General features: G+C 38.5%; 1 protein-coding gene across 2 annotated transcripts in view; it reads left to right on the top strand.

The window, feature by feature from the left end:
• The first annotated feature begins 13,999 nt into the window (after positions 1–13,999).
• Positions 14,000–24,994, top strand: part of ABCB11 (ATP binding cassette subfamily B member 11) — an 89,876-nt gene continuing 78,881 nt past the window's right edge. Inside the window, exons 1-3 of one of the 2 annotated variants that reach the window (XM_043576967.1) lie at positions 14,000–14,090; positions 23,243–23,345; positions 24,884–24,905. In XM_043576967.1, coding sequence (XP_043432902.1) covers positions 23,270–23,345; positions 24,884–24,905 — 98 coding nt within the window. In that variant the 5' untranslated portion in view covers positions 14,000–14,090; positions 23,243–23,269. Of the gene's footprint in view, positions 14,091–23,242; positions 23,346–24,883; positions 24,906–24,994 lie in introns of those variants that run through there. The other variant, XM_043576968.1, reaches the window with a different exon arrangement.

Below are 24,994 nucleotides of genomic sequence, written 5' to 3'. Positions count from 1 at the left end.
GATAAGATCTGCAGAATGTATAAAATGGTGTGTGTGTGTGCCCAGGCTCTTTCTATTGTTCACCCCTTTCTTGGCACGTAGCTCTTCATTTTTTGATATGTCACCTCGTGGTCTCCAGACATAATTCCTTGAGGTCTGATTTGGAGAAAAATACTGTAACTTAGAATATGATGTGTTCTGAGTTGGGCTTCTTTGGCACTTGCACACACAAACACACACACACTCCATACACATTCATTTATGCTAGAAATAAAGACATATGCAACAGTCCAGAAGAAAAAAAGGAACTTGTGACTGTCATTTGTACACGCCCATGAAAGACACGAGACACTTTGAAATGAATTTCTGGTAATTCAAGCGGCCACCCATCCATCCTCAATAAGGAAGTGAGGATGTGCCAAATCTGCTACTGTGGGATGGGCTGTGGTCTAAAGGTAAGGGTGGCTGGCAGCATCCTGGGAGAGATAAGTATGGACTCTGAAATGCGGTCTGTTGAAAGCCCTGGGCTGACTAGGAGACTCCCTAGTGTTATGGCAGCAACCTGCATGGCCGCAGAGTCAGATGCAGCTTGAATTTGGCTGCAAGTCCTTTATTTTATCCTGCCTTAGTTTGAGTTTTGATGCTCATGACCAAAGTCCTTGAATTAATCACTCTTATTCCATGTTACTTAAAAATGTGACACTTTCTCTGCACTGTTTCAATTCTAAATTGTTATGGCATTTTTCTGCAGGTAAAATTAATAAATAAGGTGAGGCATTTTATCACTGAAAAAGAAAATTGTGACATTTTCAAATGTGTGCCTAGACAACTCAGTGAGAAGCAATGAATTAGTGAATCAGCTCTAGATAACTCACTGCTTTAAAACTTTAAAGCTAAGTTTCCTGTGTATTAAGTAGTCACCCAGAGTTAGTAAGAGTGGAACTGGGGAGCTCTGAATTGCCATCTCCAAGAAAGCAGTAAAAATAATGCGTCTTCAATTTTTTTCCTCAAAGCTATAAGACTAGTTTGCCAACATCTACCTGGATTGACAAGCTTACAGAAAAGAGAGCTGGATTTTGGTTTTATAAGTCTATTGGATTGTTGTTCAAAGACATGATTGACTAATTTGGTAAAACTGGTTCCTTGTTGCCAGGATATATTGTATTAACAATGAATTGCCTTACATTAAACTAGGGAGTAGCAGATACTTTCTCACACTCATACGCTATTTATAACCACTTGGCAGAAATCATTGTGACCTCTGCTTGACGATGGTTTCCAAGATTTACATATCACTTTAAGAAGGGAGGTGTCCTGGGTGAAGCTGCGACTTGAAAACCTAGTCTTCCCAAAGCCTCAGCAGGCTTGCCCCTCTCCAGTGAGAGATGAATTCATTTTACAATTCAAGTGACTGCTCAACGCCATAGGCACAATCTCTTGGTAATGAATGTTGTTCTATAGCATTGTCTTGGATTTTCTTTTTCTTGTTTTTTTTTTCTCACCTATTCTTCTCCCTTTTCCAGTTACTCATGATTTTTATAGGTATATGTCCAACAATGAGCCTTCAGGGGAAGATGAGAACTAGTACACTCAAAGGTATGAGAAAAGATTTGCTCACAGATGAAATATATATTTTTGTGTCAGTTTTCTTCATTAGAGAGGGAAACAAAAATAGAAATTCTGGCCAAGTACTGAGAGCTGAAGAAGATAAATAGTTGTGGAGTTTAGTGTATTTCATCAGATAATTGTAAGCCACAACTTGCTAAGAGTGTGATGAAGAAGTCTCATTTGGTGTCGTTAATTCTATAGGGGGAAGATAAAATATCTAACAATATACTGAGGTTACCCAACTCACTATTTTTAACTTTTGTCTCCACAACCATCTTAAAAGAAGCATGAAGACCATCAATAAGTGTTTTATGAGCCAAATGTTTTACTCTAATGGCCAACCGAGTGGGGTGAGGAGGAGTCCCAGGAGCCAAAGCCAGATGTGACATAGGGTTGGGGCAGACTGTACAAGGACCCAAAGGGGATCTCAAACACTGTTCAGATTAGAGCCAGCTTTTGGGAGAAGTGGGCCCAGAGGCACAGGTCTAGAGTAGGATGAAGCTACCTCTAGGTTTAGGCTACTGGGCCGTACTACTGAGTAGCAGCTTCAGGGCTTGTCTGCATTTGGATGGACCCGGATTGCAATGCAGACAGACTTCAAATCCATAGTAATATTCCCTGTCATTTCCAAATGAGGGCTCCATAGTTTTTGCACAAACTAGAGCCTCCTGGAAGAAAAGCACTAACTGAACCACAGCTAGCGTTTGGAGAACATTCAAAACCTGTAGATACATTATCAACAATAGTCAACTATGGAAAGAGCCCAAATGTCCATTGACTGATGAATGGATAGAGAAGATGATGTGATATATACATCTCTCTCTATATATATATACAAGTAGATATATATATATGGATACGTACATCTATCTATCTATCTATCTATCTACACACCAAGCCATCAAAAAGAATGAAATCTTGCCATTTGCAATGATGTAGGTAGAGCTAGAGTGTATTATGCTAAGTGAAATAAATCATTCAGAAAAATACAAATACCATATGATTTCGCTCACAGGGGAACTTAAGAAACAAAACAGATGAACATAGGGGAAGGGAGAAAAAGAGAGAGGGAAGCAAACCATAAGAGGCTCTTGACTATAGAGAACAAACTGAGGGTTGATGGAGGGAGGTGAGGGAATGGGCTAAATAGGTGATGGGCATTAAGGAGGGCCCTTGTCATGAGCACGGGGTGTTATTGTATAAGTGATGAGTCACTAAATTCTATATCTGACACCAATTTTACCATACATGTTAACTAGAATTTAAATAAAAACTTGAAAAACAACCAACAAGACCTATAGATATATTTAAAAGATTGTTAGCAGTATAAATTTTATTAAGCATCTTTATAGGCATTAATTTTTGTCATATACTTTATTCTTTTCATTTAATAAATTATATATGAAAAAGTAGTTTGCTTTTATTGTATACAATTGAGAAGATGAAGAAAAGCACCAAAAAGATAAAACTCATGCATACTCACATTCTTTTTTCTTATTGCATCCTAGTCTTGAATGTTTATTTTTTATTTTTTTTAATTTTATTTTTTTAATTTACATCCATATTAGTCAGCATACAGTGCATAATGATTTCAGGAGTGGATTTCTTAATGCCCCTTAACCATTTAGCCCACTCCAGCTCCCACAACCCTTTCAGTAACCCTCTGTTCTCCATAACTAGGAGCCTCTTATGTTTTGCCCCCCTCCCTGTTACTATATTATTTTTGTTTCCCTTCCCTTATGTTCATCTGTCTTGTCTCTTAAAGTCCTCATATGAGTGAATTCATATGATTTTTATCTTTCTCTGACTGACTAATTTCACTTAGCATAATACCCTTCAGTTCCATCCATGTAGTTGCAAATGGCAAGATTTCATTCTTTTTGATTGCCAAGTAATACTCCATTGTATATATGTACCACTTCTTCTTTTTCCATTTATCCATTGATGGACATTTGGGCCCTTTCCATACTTTGGCTATTGTTGATAGTACTGCTATAAACAGGGGTGCAGAGTCTCTTTGAAACAGCACACTTGTATCCCTTGGATAAATGCCTAGTAGTGCAATTGCTGGGTCATAGGGTAGTTCTAATTTTAATTTTTTGAGGAACCTCTAAACTGTTTTCCAGAGTGGCTGCACCAGCTTGCATTCCCACCATCAATGCAAAAGAGATCCTCTTTCTCCACATCCTCACCAACATCTGTTGTTGCCTGAGTTGTTAATGTTAGCCATTCTGACAAGTGTGAGGTGGTATCTCATTATGGTTGTGATTTGTATTTCCCTGATGATAAGTGATGTTGAGCATTTTTCATGTGTCGGTTGGCCATCTGGATGTCTTCCTTGGAGAAGTGTCTATTCATGTCTTTTGCCCATTTCTTCACTGGATTATTTGTTTTTTAGGTGTTGAGTTTGATAAGTTCTTTATAGTTTTTGGATACTAACCCTTTATCTGATATGTCATTTGCAAATATCTTCTCCCATTCTGTCAGTTGCCTTTTAGTTTTGCTGATTATTTCCTTCACTGTACAGAACCTTTTTATTTTGATGAGGTCCCAGTAGTTCATTTTTGCTTTTGTTTCCCTTGCCTCTGGAGACGTGCTGAGTAAGAAGTTGCTGCGGGCAAGATCAAAGAGGTTTTTGCCTGCTTTCTCCTCAAGGATTTTAATGGCTTCCTATCTTACATTTAGGTCTTTCATGATTTTGAGTTTATTTTTGTGTATGATGTAAGAAAGTGGTCCACATTCATTCTTCCCCATGTCGCTGTCCAGTTTTCCCAGCATCACTTGCTGAAGAGACTGTCTTTATTCCATTGGGTATTCTTTCCTGCTTTGTCAAAGGTTAGTTGGCCATATGTTTGTAGGTCCATTTCTGGGTTCTCTATTCTGTTCCATTGATCTGAGTGTTTTTGTGCCAGTACCATATTGTCTTGATTACAGCTTTGCAGTATAGCTTGAAGTCCGGGATTGTGATGCCTCCAACTTTGGTTTTCTTTTTCAAGATTGCTTTGGCTATTCGGGGTCTTTTATGGCTCCATACAAATTTTAGGATGATTTGTCTTAGCTCTCTGAAGAATGCTGGTGTTACTTTGATAGGGATTGCATTGAATATGTAGATTGCTTTGGGTAGTATTGACGTTTTAACAATATTTGTTCTTCCTATCCAGGAGCATGGAATCTTTCTCCATTTTTTTGTGTCTTCTTCAATTTCTTTCATAAGCTTTCTGTAGTTTTCAGTGTATAGATTTTTCACCTCTTTGGTTAGACTTATTCCTAGGTATTTTATGGTTTTTGGTGCAACTGTAAATGGGATCCATTCCTTGAATTCTCTTTCTGTTGCTTCATTGTCGGTGTATAGGAATGCAACCGATTTCTGTGCATTGATTTTATATCCTGCAATTTTGCTGAATTCATGAATCAATTCTAGCAGTTTTTTTGGTGGAATATTTTGGGTTTTCCATATAGAGTATCATGTCATCTGCGAAGAGTGAAAGTTTGATCTCCTCCTGGCCAATTTGGATGCCTTTTATTTCTTTGTGTTGTCTGATTGAAGAGACTAAGACTTCTAATACTATGTTGAATAACAGTGGTGAGAGTGGACATCCCTGTCTTGTTCCTGACCTTAGGGGGAAAGCTGTCAGTTTTTTCCATTGAGGATGATATTAGCATTGGGTCTTTTGTATACAGCTTTTATGATCTTGAGGTATGATCCTTCTATCCCTACTTTCTTGAGGGTTTTTATCAAGAAAGGATGCTGTATTTTGTCAAATGCTTTCTCTGCATCTATTGAGAGGGTCATATGGTTCTTGTCCTTTCTTTTATTGATGTGATGAATCACATTGATTGTTTTGAGGATATTGAACCAGCCCTGCATCCCAGGTATAAATCCCGCTTGGTCATGGTGAGTAATTTTTTTAATGTATTGTTGGATCTGGTTGGCTAATATCTTGTTGAGGATTTTTGCCTCCATGTTCATCAGGGAAGTTGGTGTATAGTTCTCCTTTTTAGTGGGGTCTCTGTATGGTTTTGGAATCAAGGTAATGCTGGCTTCATAGAAACAGTTTGGAAGTTTTCCTTCCATTTCTACTTTTTGGAACAGCTTCAAGAGAATAGCTGTTAACTCTTCCTTAAATGTTTGGTAGAATTCCCCTGGAAAACCATCTGCCCCTGGACTCTTGATTTTTTGGGGAGATTTTTGATTACTAATTCTATTTCTTTACTGGTTATGGGTCTGTTCACATTTTGTATTTCTTCCTGTTTCAGTTTTGGTAGTGTATATGTTTCTAGGAATTTGTCCATTTCTTCCAGATTGCCCATTTTATTGTCATGTACTTGCTCATAATATTCTCTTATTATTGTTTTTATTTCTGCTGTGTTGATTGTGATCTCTCCTCTTTCATTCTTGATTTTATTTATTTGGGTCCTTTCCCTCTTTTTGATCAAACTGGCTAGTGGTTTATCAATTTTGGTAATTCTTTCAAAGAACCAGCTTTTGGTTTCATTGATCTGTTCTACCGTTTTTTTGGTTTCTTTTTTTTTTTTTAATTTTTTTTCAACGTTTTTTATTTATTTTTGGGACAGAGAGAGACAGAGCATGAACGGGGGAGGGGCAGAGAGAGAGGGAGACACAGAATCGGAAACAGGCTCCGAGCCATCAGCCCAGATCCTGATGCGGGGCTCGAACTCACGGACCGCGAGATCGTGACCTGGCTGAAGTCGGACGCTTAACCGACTGCGCCACCCAGGCGCCCCGTGTTTTTTTGGTTTCGATAGCATTAATTTCTGCTCTAATCTTTATTATTTCCTGTCTTCTGCTGCTTTTGGGTTTATTTGCTGTTCTTTTTCCAGTTCTTTAAGGCATAAGTTTAGGTTGTGTATCTGAGATCTTCCTTTCTTCTTTAGGAAGGCCTGGATTGCTATATACTTTCCTCTTATGACCGCCTTTCCTGTGTCCCAGAGGTTTTGGGTTGTGGTGTTATCATTTTCATTGGCTTCCATGAACTTTTGAAATTTTCTCTTTAACTTCTTGGTTAGCCCATTCATTCTTTCATAGGATGTTCTTTAGTCTCCAAGTATTTGTTACATTTCCAATTTTTTTTCTTGTGGTTGATTTCAAGTTTCATAGCGTTGTGGTCTGAAAATATGCACAGTATGATCTCGATCTTTTTGTACTAGTTGAGGGCTGATTTGTGTCCCAGTATGTGGTCTATTCTGGAGAACATTCCATTCGCACTGGAGAAGAATGTATATTCTGCTGCTTGAGGACAAAATGTTCTGAATATATCTGTTAAGTCCATCTGGTCCAGTGTGTCATTCAAAGCCATTGTTTCCTTGTTGATTTTTTGATTAGATGATCTGTCCATTGCTGTGAGTGGGGTGTTGAAGTCTCCTACTATTATGGTATTACTATCTATGAGTTTCTTTATGTTTGTGATTAATTGATTTATATATTTGGGTGTTGCCACATTTGGTGCATAAATGTTTAAAATTGTTAGGTCTTCTTGGTAGATAGACCCCTTAATTATGATATAATGCCCTTCTTCATATCTTGATACAGCCTTTATTTTAAAGTCTAGATTGTCTGATATAAGTATGGCTACTCCAGCTTTCTTTTGTTGACCATTAGCATGGTAGATGGTTCTGCATCACCTTACTTTCAATCTGAAGATGTTTTTAGGTCTAAAGTGGGTCTCTTGTAAATAGCATATAGAGGGGTCTTATTTTCTTATCCATTCTGTTACCCTATGTCTTTTGATTGGAGCATTGAATACATTGATGTTTAGAGTGAGTACTGAAAGATATGAATGTATTGCTATTCTGTTGCTTGTAGAGTTGGAGTTTCTGGTGGGGTTCTCTGGTCATTTCCAGTCTTTTTTGCTTTTGGTCTTTGTTTGTTTCTTTGTTTGTTTGTTTGTTTGTTTTTCATTTTTTGCCCCTCAGAGAGTCCCCCTTAAAATTTTTGCAGGGCTAGTTTAGTGCTCACAAACTTCTTTAATTTTTGTTTGTCTGGGAACCTTTTTATCTCTCTATTTTGAATGACAGCCTTGCTGGATAAAGAATTCTTGGCTGCATATTTTTCTGGTTCAGCACATTGAATATATCCTGCCACTCCTTTCTGGCCTGCCAAGTTTCTGTGGATAGGTCTGCTGCAAACCTGATCTGTCTTCCCCTGTAGGTTAAGAATTTTTTCCCTTGCTGCTTTCATGATTCTCTCATTGCCTGAATTTTCTGAATTTGACTATGATATGCTTTGTTGATGGTCAGTTTTTGTTGAATCTAATGGGAGTCCTCTATGCTTTCTGGATTTTGATGTCTGTGTCTTTCCCCACGTTAGGAAAGTTTTCCCGCTAAGATTTGCTCTCATAACCCTCCTACCCCTATTTATCTCTCTTCTTCATCTGGGACCCCTATGATTCTGATGTTGTTCCTTTTTTAATGAATCACTGATTTCTCTAATTTTTAAATCGTGCTCTTTTGCCTTAATCTCCCTCTTTTTTTCTGCTTCATTATTCTCCATAAGTTTGTCCTCTATATCACTGATTCTCTGTTCTGCCTCATCCTTGCTGCTGTGGCATCCATCTGAGGTTGCAGCTCAGTTGTAGCATTTTCTATTTCATCCAAACTAGCTTTTACTTCTTTTATGTCCGCTGAAAGGGATTCTAATCTATTTTCAACTTCATCTAGTATTCTTATTATTGTGATTCTAAATTCTGGTTCAGACATCTTTCTTGTATCTGTGTTGGTTAATCCCTGGATGTCCTTTCTTCCTTTTCTTTCTTTTAGGGTGAATTCCTTCGTTTCATCATTTTGAAGGCAGAAAAGGAATTAATGAGGTAAAAAAATTAAAATTAAAAATATTAAAAAATTAAACACACACACACACACACACAAAATCAAATAAATGATGCTAGGTCCTAGGTGTGTTTTGATCTGGGTGTTGAAAGGGGCTTGATATATTAGAGAAAAAAGGGGAAACAAAAAAAGGAAATTGTTTGAAAATTTGAAAAAATGAATACACTGAAGTAGACTAAAGTGAAATGATGGAAGTAAAATAGAATTTGAAAAAATTTACACAAAAGTAAAAAATATAGTAAAAAAATTAAATAAAAGTATTTTTAATAAAAATTGAAAATAAAAATGAATTTTTCTCTTTCTGTATTCAAGGAAAAGAAAAGAAACTAATAAGAGAAAAAAGAAAAAAGAAAAAAAAAGAAAGAAAATTGAATAGAGGACCAGTGAACAGAGTGAAATACTATTGAAATTATTTCATTTTCCCCTAGAAGTCAAACTGTGAAGTGCTTTATAGTCCATAAACTAAGCAGGCGGAGAGACTTGTGTTCCTGAAGAGCTAGGTTGGCCCAATTGGGCAAGGCTCAGTGTAATGGCTCCATTATCCATTAGATGGCGCTGCTTATCTTACTGGGGTGGATTGTTGTGGCGCTTGTAGGTGCATATGCGCATGTGCGGGAGCATTGAAACTGGTGTCACTCAGCTACCCAGTCTCTAGTATTGGAACTCTGTTCTCCCTGATCAACAATCAGGCACAGTCCTTTGTCTTAGGCTTCTGTCCACTACCCACTTTTACACTGTCCGTGACCAAGCCCCAGGCAGCGCCTCCCTCCTGAGTTTTATCTCAGATGGGACTGTTTTTCCAAACCCCTTACTTCTGAGTGACTGCGGCTTTGACCCGCTCCACCCCTCTGTGGAGGGTCTCACTGAGCAATGGCCGGGTGCCGGCCACACCCAGGAACGTTTGTGGGACTGTGCTGCTGCCGATGCCCAGAGACTGTGGCCAGTTGCCAGCCCGCCGCAGAAAAAGTTCCCAAGATAGTGTAGCAGCAGCATTTCAGGGATTATGGAAAATCACAACACACATCTGGCACCAGGCTTCACTCTTAACGATCTTGTTCTAGCACCAGAGAATGTGGTTGTTCTCCAAGGTCCACTAGGGTCCTGCCTTTGGGGGACCCACACAGCCTCTACCAGGTGTCCTCCCAGCAGGGGAACCGCCTCTCCCTGTGTGGCCTGAAGAACCCCGGACTCCACTCTGCTCCTGTGTATTCACCCTTCCCACCAGAGCACCACCAGGTATTGAGCTGCAGAGTTGCAGACTCTGTGCTCCCCCTGTTTATAGTCTTAATGGAATTTAAACCCTCTCCTTTCTCCTTTCTCCCTTTTTAGTTCAGTCCCTGTGGCTGTTTCCACTTTTCCACTTTCTCTCCAGCTGCTTTTTTGGGGGGGGGGTGCTTTTCCCATATTCTCCTCCCCATCTCTGTCCTCTCTCCACATGCAAAAGTGGCTCCCTGTCCTCTGAAGCTTCTCTCTCCCCCAGTTCACCTCTCTGTGCCATGTACCTGCTGAATTCTGTGGTTCAGATTGTGCAGATTGTTGTGTTAATCCTCCAATCAGTTTTCTAGGTGTGTAGGATAGTTTAGTGTTGGTCTGGCTGTATTTCATGGATGCGAGACACACAAGAAACTTCCATCGTATTCCGCCTGCATACTCACATTCTTATAACTTACAGATAATCACGTTTACATTTTCATGTTTTTTCTTCTTTTCGTCTTTTTCATCTTTTTTACGTGTCTACAAAATGAAATGAAGAATATACCGATTTTGGTAGATGCAAAATATACAAAACTCACCTAACTGCCTGCCTGGAGAAGAGTCACAGGATAAGGAAAGGGGAACAGAAAAATGCATAGGTTATTGTTCACAGTGTTCTATTGTACTAATATCAGATCATCCTTGCACAAATGTACAGTCAATTTTTTGGATATCATTGACTTATTGGGAAAGGAAAATATGGACTATTAATATATCTTATTACAGGTATCAATCATGGGCATCTTTGACTAGGCAGAATGAGATTGAGAAAGTTCACTTAAAAAAAATATTAAAGCATGGGGCGCCTGGCTAGCTCAGTTGGTTGAGTGTCCGACTTTGGCTCATGTCATGATCTCACAGTTTGCGGCTTTGAGCCCCATGTCAGGCTCTGTGCTGAGAGCTCGGAGCCTGACACCTGCTTCAGATTCTGTGTCTCCCTCTCTCTCTGCCCCTCCCCCACTTGCTCACTCTCTCTCTCTCTCTGTCTCTGTCTCTCTGTCTCTCAAAAATAAATAAACATTAAAAAATATATATTCAAGCATGTATTTTTCAGGGCAGAGTCAGCCAGACTCATGGTGTAGTATGATTAAGGAGGATACCTAATCATTAGCTTGGGGCATGTTGGATCTGGGGTGAATACCCACATGCCATCCAGATAGACTGAAATCTCAGACTCAAACTAAACTTTACTCATTTTAGGGCATAATCCCTCACGGGTCAGATCAACTGTTTTGTGGCACTCGTGCTGCCAGAGGAGTCACTGCTCTGCCCTCATATCCAAAACATTTTCTTTCCCACAGGCAGCCTATTTTCCCAGGGTTTATGGCACAGGTAATTTCTGGTAGATTCATCACCCTGTTAAGATGGTATTACTACTTCCATTTTACAGATGAAGAAACTGAGGCTAGTGGAGTTTAAGTAACCTGCCCAAAGTCACATAGCTGGGGAGTGAATTCAAATCATTATGATTCCAAAGTCTATCTCTCTCTCTCTCTCTTTTTTTTTAAAATCTAATTTAGTTAATGTATAGTGTAATAGTGATTTCAGGAATAGAATTTAATGAGTCATCACTTACATATAACACCCAGTGCTCATCCCAGCAAGTGCCCTCCTTAATGTCCATCACTCACTTAGCCCATCCCCTCACCCAACACCCCTCCAGCCATCCCTCAGTTTGTTCTCTGTATTTAAGGGCCTCTTATGGTTTGTCTCCCTCTCTGTTTTTATCTTATTTTTTGCTTCCCTTCCCAATGTTCATCTGATTTGTTTCTTAAATTCCACATATGGGTGAAATCAGATGGTATTTGTCTTTCTCTGACTTATTTCACTTAGCATAATACACTCTAGTTCCACCCACGTTGTTGCAAATGGCAAGATTTCATTCTTCATGATCGCCGAATAATATTCCATTGGATATACCGATCTATCTATCTATCTATCTATCCATCTATATCATCTACTTGTAGATGTAGATAGATGGATAGATAGGTAGATAGATATCACATCATCTTCTTTATTCATTTATCAGTCAATGGACATTTGGGCTCTTTAAATAGTTTTCCCAGGGCTTTTGCACTTACTGTTCCCCTAGAAATTCATGTACTTGCTCCCTCACCTCAGGTTATTCTTCATATGTTACCTTCTTCAACCACCTGCTTTAAAATGGCAACACACCTGCTCACCTCACAAACACACACACACATACCCCCATCATATTCGTTTCCTGTAATGTTTTTTTCCATAGCATTTATCACCATCTGCATGTATGTTGCGCTTATTGTTTACTATCTACCTCTCCTTTCCCCCACACCTGAATGTAGGATTCTTGAGGGCAGGAATTCTCAACTGTTTTGCTCATTGTATCCCAGAGGTTAGAAGAGTATTTGGCACGTAGTAAGCACTCAAAAAGTGCTTCAGTTGAGGCTTTAACTGGAGGACAGCAGGGACCACAGCCCTACCTGTTTTTAAACCATAAACCATAAAGAAAACTCACCTACTGCTAAAACAAAATAGGAATGATTAACTTGGTATTCATCCTGCCCTAGCTGGTCAGGGAGCCAGAGTTGAAGGAACGGAGGAAGATGTTACTAAACCTCGAAGGGGTTCAGAACAGGTTGTTGTTCCGTCCTCAGTTTTTGCATCTACAGGATGAGGTGGTTGAACAGAACATCTGCAATATTGTTTATAACTCTAACACTCTATTTTTATTATCTCCCTTCACATCTACATGCCAAACAAAGAAAAAACTTAGGACACTAGGACCAATGAGAAGCTCATTTTCACCCTGTGGGTGTCATCAACAATTTTACCAGAACAAAGGTCACAAAATTCTACTGAGAATCTTCTCCCAGCCAAAGCTACAATCTCACAGCTGTGCTGTCTTTTTGGGTTTGTGTAGAACAAATTTCTTTTTCCTAGGTCCTAATTGGTGCCAAACCCAATATTACGTTTGCATTGACTCGGACGTCAACTTGTCCCAGGACTTGTCAAACCAGTTCAGATGGAGGGAATATCTTAGAAACCTTTCTTGTGTTTGCTGCTCTTGATATATTGAAATTTTAACATATACATATAATAACATACAAAGTTTGGAGCTAAATCATAAACCATTGTATATGCAGGTTTCAGTAGAGACAAATAGAAGATACTGAATTTTTAAAGAGTTTATGGCAGAAAAACTTTAAATTAAGAAAATTTGATCTTATCATTGATTTGATCTTATTTTCTTCAAACTGAGAAGCACTGGCCCATCACCTGCATTTCAGAGCCTGGGCTGGAAGGTCAGCATAGAGTGGTATAGAGCATAGACTCTAGAGCTATTGGTTGTAGACTTTGGGTGGGTTATTTAATCTCTCTGTGCTTCATTTCTCTTAACTATAAAATGGAGGTAATGATGATAGCACCTAACTCCTATGGTTTTTGAGGAATCCAAATAAGGAGGTACAAAATAGACTCTTCAACCGAGCCAGGTACCCAACAAAGGCTTGACCAGCATTGGCTATTATTACTCATCACTGGAGGCCACAGTGAAGTGCTCTTAGGAAGTGGTTAACTCAGTCAGAGAGAGAGAGAAAAAATAAGAGCATTTGAGAAAAATGTTGGAATTAACAAGAAGGGAGAGGAACAGGTACGGACAGCACAAAGCCGATGGAGAAGCCACATATGTTTATTTGACTTGGATTTCTGTTAGTTTAAACCTTTAAAAAAATCATTTATCTGGTGGGTAGAGCCTGAGGTTGTTGACTGTTGAGGCCAGGGTGCAAGGGTCATGTGAGCCCTCAGAGTTTTGAGCAAAAAGGCTATTTCACGTGTTCTTTCAAGTCATCTATCTCCACGCAATTCTGGGGCTGGGTCAGGAATATCAGGGGCCTGCAATGGAAGGACTTTTCAAGAGTAATCTTTCAAATTGAGGGGGAAAGTTTAAAGTTGTTTTTTTTTGTGTGTTTTTTTTTTTGTTTTTTGTTTTTTGTTTGGTTTTGGTCTGGTTATGTTTTAAAGTAATTTCTTAAGACCAAGGGCTTATGAGAAGAAATGATGTAGCCAGAATCACAACGCTCTTGCAGGGTGTGGGGGGACGGGGTACCAGTGTCTTGCGCCTCCTTTCAAGGGAATCCACACCTTCCAAAGCCTGTTGAAGCCCTCAGCTGGCTTCCTAAGCCCACTGTGTGTTTGGGGTTATTGTTTTGAGTGTATTCAACCTTTCCTCAGATGTCACTGAACTGTGCTTAGACTGGCCTTCAGGGCATTGACACATCAGCAAATAGATAATGTTTTAGAAAAAGCTTGAATTCTGTTCAGTGTTTAGCAATGATGAAAACTGAAGTTGGAAAAGGTTGTAAAACCTTTGACTCTCCACGGTAGAGTCTGTTGTTTTCCTGGCTTCCTCAAGTCCTCGCTCACAGGTAAGTGACTTCTATTCTTTACAGCATTTGAGGACCATGTTCTGCAAGTCCATTTCCTCCAAGTTTTACTTTGTGGGGTATTGTGTTTCTGATTCACTAAAGGCTATCCTCTTGTCATGCAATAAACAGTACCATAATGCTTGGATAAGAACTTGCAGAATATATTAGCAATTTAATAATATATTATACAGTATGGGTGACTCTTGGTTGCTGTCTCATTTATAGCAATGTTACTCTATGCATCAATTGTTTTGGGAGAGAGAGAGAGAGTGTGTGTGTGTGTGTGGTGCAAATGGATGAATGGATTGAATAATGTGCCCAAAGTAAAAATGCTAGTGAGCTTTTTTGTCTTGGGTTTATGAAAGTGCAATTCTGTTTGCACTGATAACCCCAAATCCCATCTGGAAAGCTGGTGCTGTTTTAATACAGAACTATGCCAACTTCATCTTTTCTCCAACACCATGCTTATATCCCTCATTCTCCCAGTTTTCAATAATTTAGATACTAAAAAATATGAGCTCTGGATGTATGGCTAGAGGGGGAAACATTGATTTCTAGAAACTAATTTCCATTTTTAGGTTTCTCTAGCCAGCAGAACTCACATGTTGTGGATGATTTGAACACATCAATCAAATATGATTCATGTTGAAGACTGGGAATAAGGTGTGGTAATTCCAAATGTTTTGAGGGAAGAATAGTTAACTAGATATATTAGAGACAAATTATAATGACTGTACAAAAAACTCTAATAGGGGTTATTACTAAGTTTTTAAAGTATTAGCTTATTTATAGGCTCTTGTTTAATAAAGTTTCTTTCTGTGTGCAGCCACAACCCCCACCTCACCCCCACACCCCTACCCCACCACTCCAGACTTGGCTACCCTCCTCCTGTGCCCTGTAACACTCTGTAATTATCTCTGGAGGCTGCATTTCCCTACCTGGGAGTTACCATTCACATGCCCTTTCCCCCACTTGATTGTAAGCCCCTTGAATAATTTGTGTGTCTTCCTACTAAGAGTAATGGTGACAAATATTTACTGATGAATGCTTGAAATAGATTATGAAGTAGTGTAGGAAAAAAAAATTGCCCAATCTGCGGTTTTAAAAGACACTGAAATTACTAAAAACAAAACAAAACAAAATGCCTGAGTTCTATTGCAAGAATCAAGTGTTAGAGTTGTGTGTTGCTTTGTGCAGATGGGAGAACTATGCACATAGAAACCAAGACAGACTCGGAGTAACTTTGAAATTAAACTCTCTCTTCTTCTAGAGCAATTCTTTAGTCCTCCATTTAATTTCTTTCCCATGTTCATCATCTGTGGCCCTTGGGGCTAAAGGGGCCTCATTTTTATCCTGTCTCTGGAGATATCTTCCACATTGTTGACACACACCATCGTGCCACAACCTGCTTCTCTGCCAAGCAGTGGTTTTCTATTTGTCTTGCTCCTTAGCATAAATTAATATTTCTCTCCTCCTTTTTTTAATGTTTATTTATTTTTGAGAGAGAGAGAGAATGAGTAAGGCAGGGGCAGAGACAGAGGGAGACACAGAATCTGAAGCAGGCTCCAGGCTCTGAGCTATCAGCCCAGAGCCCAAGGTGGGGCTCAAACTCACGAAACATTAGATCATGACCTGAGCCAAAGTCAGACACTTAACCAACTGAGCCACCCAGGATCCTCTATTTCTTTCCTCCTTTTAATGATCCTTGGGAGAAAACCCAAGGTTTGCTGGGTTTGATAACAACAAAAGTGCTCTACCTGCATTGCAACATGTCAGCAGTGACGGATATTTTAAGGGCTTTAAGAAATCTGAATTGGTGGCCAAGGAAGTGACTTCCAGAGTCAAGAGGAGCAAGAGAAATTCTGCTTTTCTCTCCAGGCAGCTCAGGGAAGGGCAGTGTGTGGTGCTGGCGACCTTGAAAGCTTTTACACAAGGGAAGTCCTGGCAAAAGAAAAAGCCAAGGAGAATATTCACAATGTGATGTGGGGTGGGGTGTAGGCCACTCCTGATCCTGGCCTCGTACCCCTCGCTATCCCTCCAGCTCCTCAATGGCTGTTAGGGCATTTAGATCCTCCTCACTGTGTTGGCCTGGATGTGGAAAAACCTCAGCCTCTTCCTTCTGAATTCAGTCTAGATCAACATGCTTCAAAAATAGTATTTGGGAGAAAATGAAATGGAAAGCAGAACAAATATCCCCAGAGACAATTGGAAACTAGAACACTGATAGAGTAGAGAAGTCATCTCCTAAAGTGACAAGAGCCTGGGCACCAGTGGCTTGGCTGTGTGGCACCACAAGCCTATTTCTTTTGGTCACCTGAGGCCTATCTGCCCAGGAGTGAGATGAACTGTGTGGTTCTTGCCCTGGTAAATGAAGGCACCCACTGCTTGGCCTGGAGGAATTTCTACTCATCCCAAACAGATTTCCTAGTCCCTTTGGGTGTGGGCTCTCAAGTTCCAAGCCTTATCAGAGTGTTGGCCTTTTCAAAAAGAATAAATATGATCATATCTCTATCTTGCCTAAAAGTGTATATTTGTTCCATTGCCATTGGGATAAGGTCCCACATCCTCAATGTTAAAGATGAGGCCCAGAGGAATCCACCAGCCACATCCTTCAGAGACATCCATCCACTTTTCCTCACACTGGCTGGACATTCTTCCATCTTGAACCTATGTGCTGTCTCCTGGGTCTGGGCCTTTTCGTGTGCTCTTCCCCGCTAGAATGCTTTTCTCTCTCTTGTTTCCTTGGCTAACTTGTCTTCATCTCCAATGTCCCATACTAAAAATGTGCTGAATTCATACCCCGCACCCCACCTCTGCTCTCTGGACAAGGGCAGGGCCTCTGCCTGATGGTGTAGGAGACACCCATGCTTCCTCTTCTCTCCCATGCTTGTAATTTTTTATGTGGCACCTGTCTTCCCTGCCCCACTATAAGTTTTATGAGAACAGGGCAGGTTGGAGGTCTGGTGCTGCATATGATTTTTAGGTGGGTAAATCAGGTCCTTCATTATTTCTCCCCAGGCATCAGGCTGTCCTGAACTGGCCTCATAATACAGGAGTCAGCAAACATTTTTTCTAGAAGGCTAGAAAGTAAATGTTTTAGGCACTGATGGTGGTTGGGAGGTGGGGGAGATGTGGGTATAGTCTCTGTCACAGCTACTCACTTCTGCCATTGTAGCACAAGAACAATCAAAGGTAAAATGGAAACTAATGGGCATTATTGTGTTCCAATAAAGCTTTATTTATAAAAACAGGCAGTGGGCCTAATGTCCCTATTGTAGTTGTATCTTCAGGCAGGAAGGATTCCAGCTTCTGGGAGAACTATTCTCATCCCTGACCTGTTTCATTTCTTTTCTTTTTCTTTCTTTCTTTCTTTCTTTCTTTCTTTCTTTCTTTCTTTCTTTCTTTTATTCTCTTCCTATCTTTCTTTTTTTTCTCTTTCTTTCTTTCTTTCTTTCTCTTTCTTTCTTTCTTTCTTTCTCTTTCTTTCTTTCTTTCTCTTTCTCTTTCTTTCTCTTTCTTTCTTTCTCTTTCTTTCTTTCTTTCTTTCTTTCTTTCTTTCTTTCTTTCTTTCCTTTTTTCCTTCTTTCCTTCTTTCTCTTCTTATTCAGTTCTCCTGCAGCATCAATAGTCATACTGGTGTCTTGAAGTCACACTTAGCAACCTTGGTGTAATGGCCCATGGTGGGCACTGACACTTTGTACTCTTTGGATTTTTTTATTTGTTCCTGACATGGCTATAGAACTCTATCTCCTCCAGTTTTGACAACCTCAGGGCCCCCCATGGCACTGCTTACTTATCCCTCTTTCTGAGGTCTGTTGATGTCCTAGGTTCTCTCAGGGAATTCATTCAGATGTTGGTCTCTGTCTCCTCTCCTCCCCAACAGTGTCTTCCAGAATATTGTTGCTAGTGTTCTTTTTTTCCTTTTTTTGTTTTTATTTTTTTTAATGTTTTTATTTATTTTTGAGAGAGAGAGAGACAGAGCACAAGTGGCAGGGGAGGGAGGACAGAGAAGGAGAGAGACACAGAATCCAAAGCAGGCTTCAGGCTCTGCGCTGTCAGCACAGAGCCTGATGTAGGGCTTGAATGCATGAGTCATGAGATCATGACCCGAGCTAAAGTTGGACACCTGAGTGAGCCACCCAGGTGCCCCATTGCTAGAGTTCTAACATACACATATCTGTGATGTATCTACCAATAAAGGTCAGGAGACTGTCCTCTGTGTTGATAAGATTACACATTTTATCAAAGAAAAGAAAACTTCAACCTTGGATAGTTATACAGAAGCACAGATTGCACATAGACCACATGCCATTTAGCAGAGAGGGACAGTGGTGTTGGCATGGACAATTAAAAATCTTGGGATTTTCACAATTAGGTAATCAAGGTCTGCCAGGCAGTGCTTAGAAATCTTGATTTCCAACTTTTAATTCCTAGATTTTCTAAGTTTATTGGAAGACCATCTTTCTGGAGGACTTGAAAATTCTCAAAATGTTTCCAAAGAGATTTTTTTGGAGATTAAAGTAATTTGCTTGATGAAAATACAGAGTAAAAATGAAATAGCATGCATGGTACCTTATTTTTAATTCTGAGTTCTTTTGTGTTAAAGTAAAATTTTGTTATTGTAAGTTAAGATACCTTAATTAAAACTTCCTGCATCATATTATACCCAAGAACCCTTCACATGCTTCGGGAAGCTCAAGACCAAATTTCTAATTTAGGTGTTAGAGGTAACAGCTGAGGGAATAGAATTAGATGATATTACATCTGCTTATATTAGTGGGGAGAAATAATGTGACAAAACACCATAGCCTCCTTAAATCATGGAATGTACCAGGTGAGGAAGAAGGCACATTCTCGTGATCCTGTGAAACAAACTTGTTTATCACTGAAAACTAGATTCCCACTGTGTTGCTAGGGTTCCAGAAACTGGCCAAGATATTCTCCATTATCTGCTATGCCTCCCAGGATCTTATCTAATAAAAAGGGAACTAATCAGTAGGAAAAAACATGGTCTAATGATACCAGTGTTTCATTCTACATTTATAATGATACAAGACAATTCATCTAACATCTCATTGTGGAAACAGTGCCTTTCCTGGAAAATATCACAAGCAAGGCTTTTGTTTACTCATTCTAGTAATTTTGGTATCTCATTGCACTTTCCCAAACTTAGCATTATAAAAATGCCATTGTCTTTGTGAGTGTATGCAAGTAATAAATTGTTTCAACAAGTCATCACTGCCACTCCTGAACTGGGCAGAAATAAGGCAACTAGCTTCCATTTCTGATTGAGCAAACCAACCAAAGGTCCAAGAAGCAGCAGCTCTAGTATGCAAGGACAGGAAAGGATGGATGTTCCAGCTAAAGTAAAAGAGATAATTCTTCCTTTACTGGCCTTCAAAAAAATCGATTAATTTTTTACTCAGGTATATTTGACATACAACATTGCATAAGTTGAAGGTGTACAACTGGTTGCTTTGATACATTTGTATACATCTATATGATTACCACCATAGCTTTAGTGAACACCTCCATCATGTCACATAATTATCGTTTATTTTTTATGGTGAGAGCACTTAAGATACAGCCTCTTAACAATTCCAAAATATACAATATAGTATTGTTAACTATAGTCACTATGTTGTGCATTAGATCTCCAGAACTTTCTCATCTTCCAGCTGCAAGCTTGTACCCTTAAATATCTTCCCAATTTCTCCACCTCTCAGCCTCTAGTAACCACCATTCTACTCTTTATTTCTATGTGTTTAGCTTTTTTAGATTCCACACATAGGCAATGTCATACAATATTTGTGTTTCTCTGTCTGGCTTATCTCATTGAACATAATGCCCTCAAGGTCCATCCATGTTGTCACAAATGATAGAATTCCCTTCTTTCATATGGTTAAATAATATTCCATTGTATATACATGTATATATACATAGTTTTTTATATATGCTGTGTATGTGTGTGTATACATATATATGTATATACTACATCTTTTTTTCCCATTTATCCATTGATGGGCATTTAGGTTATTTCTATATCTTGGCTATTGTGAATAATGCTGCAATAAACACAAGAATGTGGATATCTCTTCAATATCCTATTTTAAATTCCTTTGTGTATATACTCAGAAACGGGATTTCTGGATCATTTAATAGTTGTTATTTTTAATTTCTTAAGGAACCTCCATACTGATTTCCATAGTGGCTAAACCAGTTTGCATTCTTCTCAACAGTGCACATGGGTTCCCTTTTCTCCAAATCACCACTGACACTTGTTCTTTCTTGTCTTCTTGTGATAGCCATTCTAACAGATGTGAGGTGCTATGTCATTATGGTTTTGATTTGCATTTTCCAGATGATGAGTGATGTTGAGTATCCTTTCATGTACCTGTTGACCATTTGTATGTCTTTTTTAGAAAAACGTCTATTTAGTTTCTCTGCCCTCGGTTTCTCTGCCTCTTTGCTTTATTCAGGACTTCAAAGGATTGAATGAAAAATGTCCATCTGCACTGGTGAGGGTAATCTACAGATTCAAATGCTAATCTCTTCTGGAAACACTACCAATGACATATCCAAAAATAATGCTTTGCCAGCTATCTGGCATCCCTTAGCCCCCTCAAATTGATACATAAAATTAACCATACCACCAATGTCAGACAAAGTCACTCTGAAACCAGGATAAAAATGAAACAAAGCAAGACCAGTCTATAATTTTGCTCATGCACAGGCAAAAATAAAGTCATTGTGCAAAAATACCAAACATCCCTGACTCTTGCTATATAAGTGACTATTTCTTTACCCAATCATGAAATTGCTCTGGCTTTCTGACAACATTCAATCTAGAGCAGATGCCTACTTTCTTGAATCCTCTCCCAAATCACCTAATTGAAGCCCACTTCCTATGATAGGTTCATCCTAAAACCCTCTTACTGAGACACCCTGTGGTCCCTACCATGTGTTCTCCCTCACTGTAATGAATAATAAATTCAGATTGTTCAACTACAGTTGTGTTCTCAGTGGTCTTCTGCTACAGGTCAATGCTACAGGGAGGAAATCCATGCTATGTGTGAATTTTTGTGTTTGAAAACATTACTCTTTAATAGTAAATTAGAGATCACAAAGATCATTGCATTCAGAAAGAAGCAAAATGCAAACAAACCTAATATGAAAACAAATGTACGGAATTGGTGGAGGAACAGAGATGGAAAATGAAAAGAGTAGGTTGGTTGACCATCATTCTCTTCCTTAATAGAGGGTGCCTTACTACAAGTGACCCCAGAGGGAGGGTGGGAAGTAGGGCAAGGGAGAGAGTCTCTAGGCTTGAAGGCCAAAAGGAGCTTTAGCTGTCTTCTCCTGTTGGACCAGCTGATGTACAGACTCAGTTTCATATAATTTTCATACTAGTCCCACAAGGTACATCTTATCACCATCACCATCACTGACTTGAATGATGGAGAATTCAGAGCCTGGAGAGAGGTTAAAAAATGTTTTCAACAACATAGAGTGAGACCACAGGATCAGTGAGACTCTGAAGTTCACAGGCAAGACACTACACCACTGGGGTCTAAATGTTGTCACATATTTGCACACCAGTGGAAAGAAACCTTTTTAAATGAAGAGCTAAGCCAGGAAAAAAATAATTGAAGACTGATTTTTTAAAGTCTTATTTTAAAATTAGGAGACTCAGTATTATAAATATTCTAAAGATTTATTTTCTCATTATCAAAGAATTTCTTTGCTTTCTGAAAAACAAATTTTTGTTAAAATTTCAAAAATGATATAACCAGTGAACATTGCATTCTCTGCATTGAGAATATATTCTCAAAATACTGAGCAAATTTTGTTGTTGAATAAAAGAATTTTGAATCTGCTTCATGTAGTTTTTTATTTTTACTGACCTCGTAAACTATTTAATTAAATAATATTTCTCACTCTATTTCTTAATGTTGAATTTATCTTTAAAGTTTATTTTTTAAAATCACTTTGATAGGTACCATTACATTGATAGTACCTTTGATATGATGTCATGAGAAGGGTACTTTACCTCTGTGGTTTTCCTCCCTAAAATACACAACCCATATCTAATCCTGAGAAAAATATCAGATAAGTCCCATTTTAGGAGACAGCCTGCAAAATAACGGTTCAATACTCCTCAAAACTGGCAAGGTCTTCAAAAGCAAGGAAAGTACAAGAAGTTGTGAGAGCCAAGAGGAGCTTAAGGAGAGATAATGAATCAACATAATGTCTTCCCTCTACATCTTCACAATACTTTGCACTGTTAATCTTTGCCAGTATCTCATTTAAAGGGTTTAGTGTTCATTGCCAATCATTACCCAAAATCTATTCATTGGAATTGCAGATAATGATTTCTCTAGTTTTATAGTATTTTACAAATCAGTAATGGATATTGATTTTTGTTGAATACTTTTTCTGCATCTATCAAAATGATCAAGTTTTTTCACATTGAACAATCATTGCATTCCTGGAATCAACATTGTTCATTATATTTTTTTCATGAACTGCTGAATTATACTTAACATATTTAACAATTTTAAATCTATTTTCAAAAGCAATTATAATTCTATTTTTTCTTATATCATTCTTGTTTGTTTTCTTGTCAAGTTTACACTTGTTTTGTAAAATGAGTGGGTAGCTGTTCCTCTGGTCCATGCCAGACTCACCATATCCTCGATCTAGGAGTTGCATTTACAAAGAAGCACTGAAGGCTACCCACCAGTATTTAGGTGTAGTTGGTTCAGTACAGTGACCCAAGAATGTCACCTGTTGGTTGTGTAGTGCCAGTGGTTTTTATTTTTACTCATGAAAGAAAGAAAGAAAGAAAGGAAGAAAGAAAGAAAGAAAAGGGAGGGAGGGAGGGAGAGAGGGAGGAAAAACGAGCAGAAAGAACAAATAAATAAAAAGCAACTATCCATTCATCAGATAGAGAAAGCCATAATCAATGGTTTGGCTTTATCTTTCCTAATAATTAGGCTCTTTCATGGAGTTATTAACCAATTAAAAATATGATTTTTAGTGAAGATTTAGATTGTTAGTGAAGGTTATTTCTTGTACCAAATTGTTCTTTCATTTGGCTATTTTGTTTAAGAAGAGAAAAAAATAATTGCAATGATTATTTTGTTTTATAGGGCTATTGGCTGCAAATTGCAATTACCATGTCTGACTCAGTAATTCTTCGCAGTGTGAAGAAATTTGGAGAGGAGAATTATGGTTTTGAGTCAGACAGATTATGTAAGTTGCCCTTTTCTCTTACTGTCTCTTATATAAAAAGAGGTTAGAACAAAAGTAGACAAGCTAGTGAAGTTTCAAGGGGCAGAGAAAAATCAACAATATGTAGAACCATTACGGGATGCATTTCTTACCCACAAATCGGTAGTTCTCTCCAGAATCCGTGTTATGGAATGTCTGAAAGTGCTAAGTAAAAATGTACAAAGTGTGGGTAAATGAAAGTATCTCCTCTACAAGTATCTCTTTTTTAGTAGAGTAGGGTTCCAGCATTGGTTATTATTATTGCCTTTATTCAGCTATTATAATTGATTATAGTAGTAATAATTTAGTGAGAAACTATACTAAGATGGTACTGGTTAGAATGAGACAATGGGAAAGAGGACCTGTAGCACTAGCACCTAACATCTAGTGAGCGCAGGTGATTCCAAGCATTTATTATTTTTTTAAACGAATTCTATAATTTTACATCTTGCAGAAGAAGAAAATTAGACTTGAATAAATTTTTTTAAACTTGGCAAAGATCACATGACTGATAATTGATGGAACCAGCATTCTAATCTAGTTCTATCTGATTCCCAAACCCAAGATGTTGATCTCTATCTATACTATAATGCCTCTTTACTCTTACTTACATTAATTAAAATGTCAGGGTATCAGGATGTGCTGTCCCATGGTGGTGGTTGACCTTAGCACCCTGAACTCCTTTCCCTTTGCTTCCCTACACCCATGACCCTGCACCCCCACTTTCACTTCCTACCCTCCATCTGCTCTGACCTAAGCTGAGGAAAATTATATCCAGCTCAATCCTGTGGTTTCTACTGGCATGGGAGTGTCAACATCATCTTATTGTCTAGTTAATTTGTAGTCTTAATTTTAAATAAATAAATTCTGATGTTTCCAAGGGACCAAACAATAAATATCCATTTTACTTGGTAGTTCAAAAAAATTAGATTTTCTTCAGCTAATTTAAAAATGTTGGTCTCAGGCTGCTAGCATGGCTCAGTGGTCTGAGTGTTGGTCTCAGGGTTAAGGGTCTTACTCTTGATCTCAGCCCAGGTCGTGGTCTCACAGTTCATGAGATCAAGCCCCATGACAGGCTCCATGTTGACAATGTGGAGCCTGCATGGAATTCTCTCTCTCTCCCTCTCTCTCTGCCCCTCCCCGAATTGTGCATGCTCACACATGGTCTCTCTCTCAAAATAAACAAATAAACTTAAAAAATGTTGGTCTCCAGTTGATGCTCAGAAAATACCAATATCTCATACCTTGTAGAAATATCTAAAAATGTAGTCAAGCCAGTAGTCCTGAACCTGAAAGGGTATCTTGTGTAATATGAGAGACACAGAGAGAGAGAATTAAAAAAAAAAGAAAGAAAGAAAGAAAGAAAGAAAGAAAGAAAGAAAAAAGCAAATAGTCATTTTGCAATGTTCCATGAATGAAATTAATTTATGGGAATTTTTCCCCAGAGAAAAATTATTAATGACTATGTTTCATTGTGTCATTATTATTAACTGCTTTGTGCATTGTTTTTATCCTGACAGATAACAATGATAAGAATTCAAGGTAAGTGACTGTTTCAACAATGCATCATCTTTTCTAGATTAACTCCCTAATATTCCTTTTAAAGGTACAAAGAGAGATAATATTTTCAT

Source organism: Prionailurus bengalensis, chromosome C1, assembly GCF_016509475.1.
Source record: "Prionailurus bengalensis isolate Pbe53 chromosome C1, Fcat_Pben_1.1_paternal_pri, whole genome shotgun sequence".
NCBI lineage: Eukaryota > Metazoa > Chordata > Mammalia > Carnivora > Felidae > Prionailurus > Prionailurus bengalensis.
This window is presented reverse-complemented; position numbering and strand designations above follow the sequence as displayed.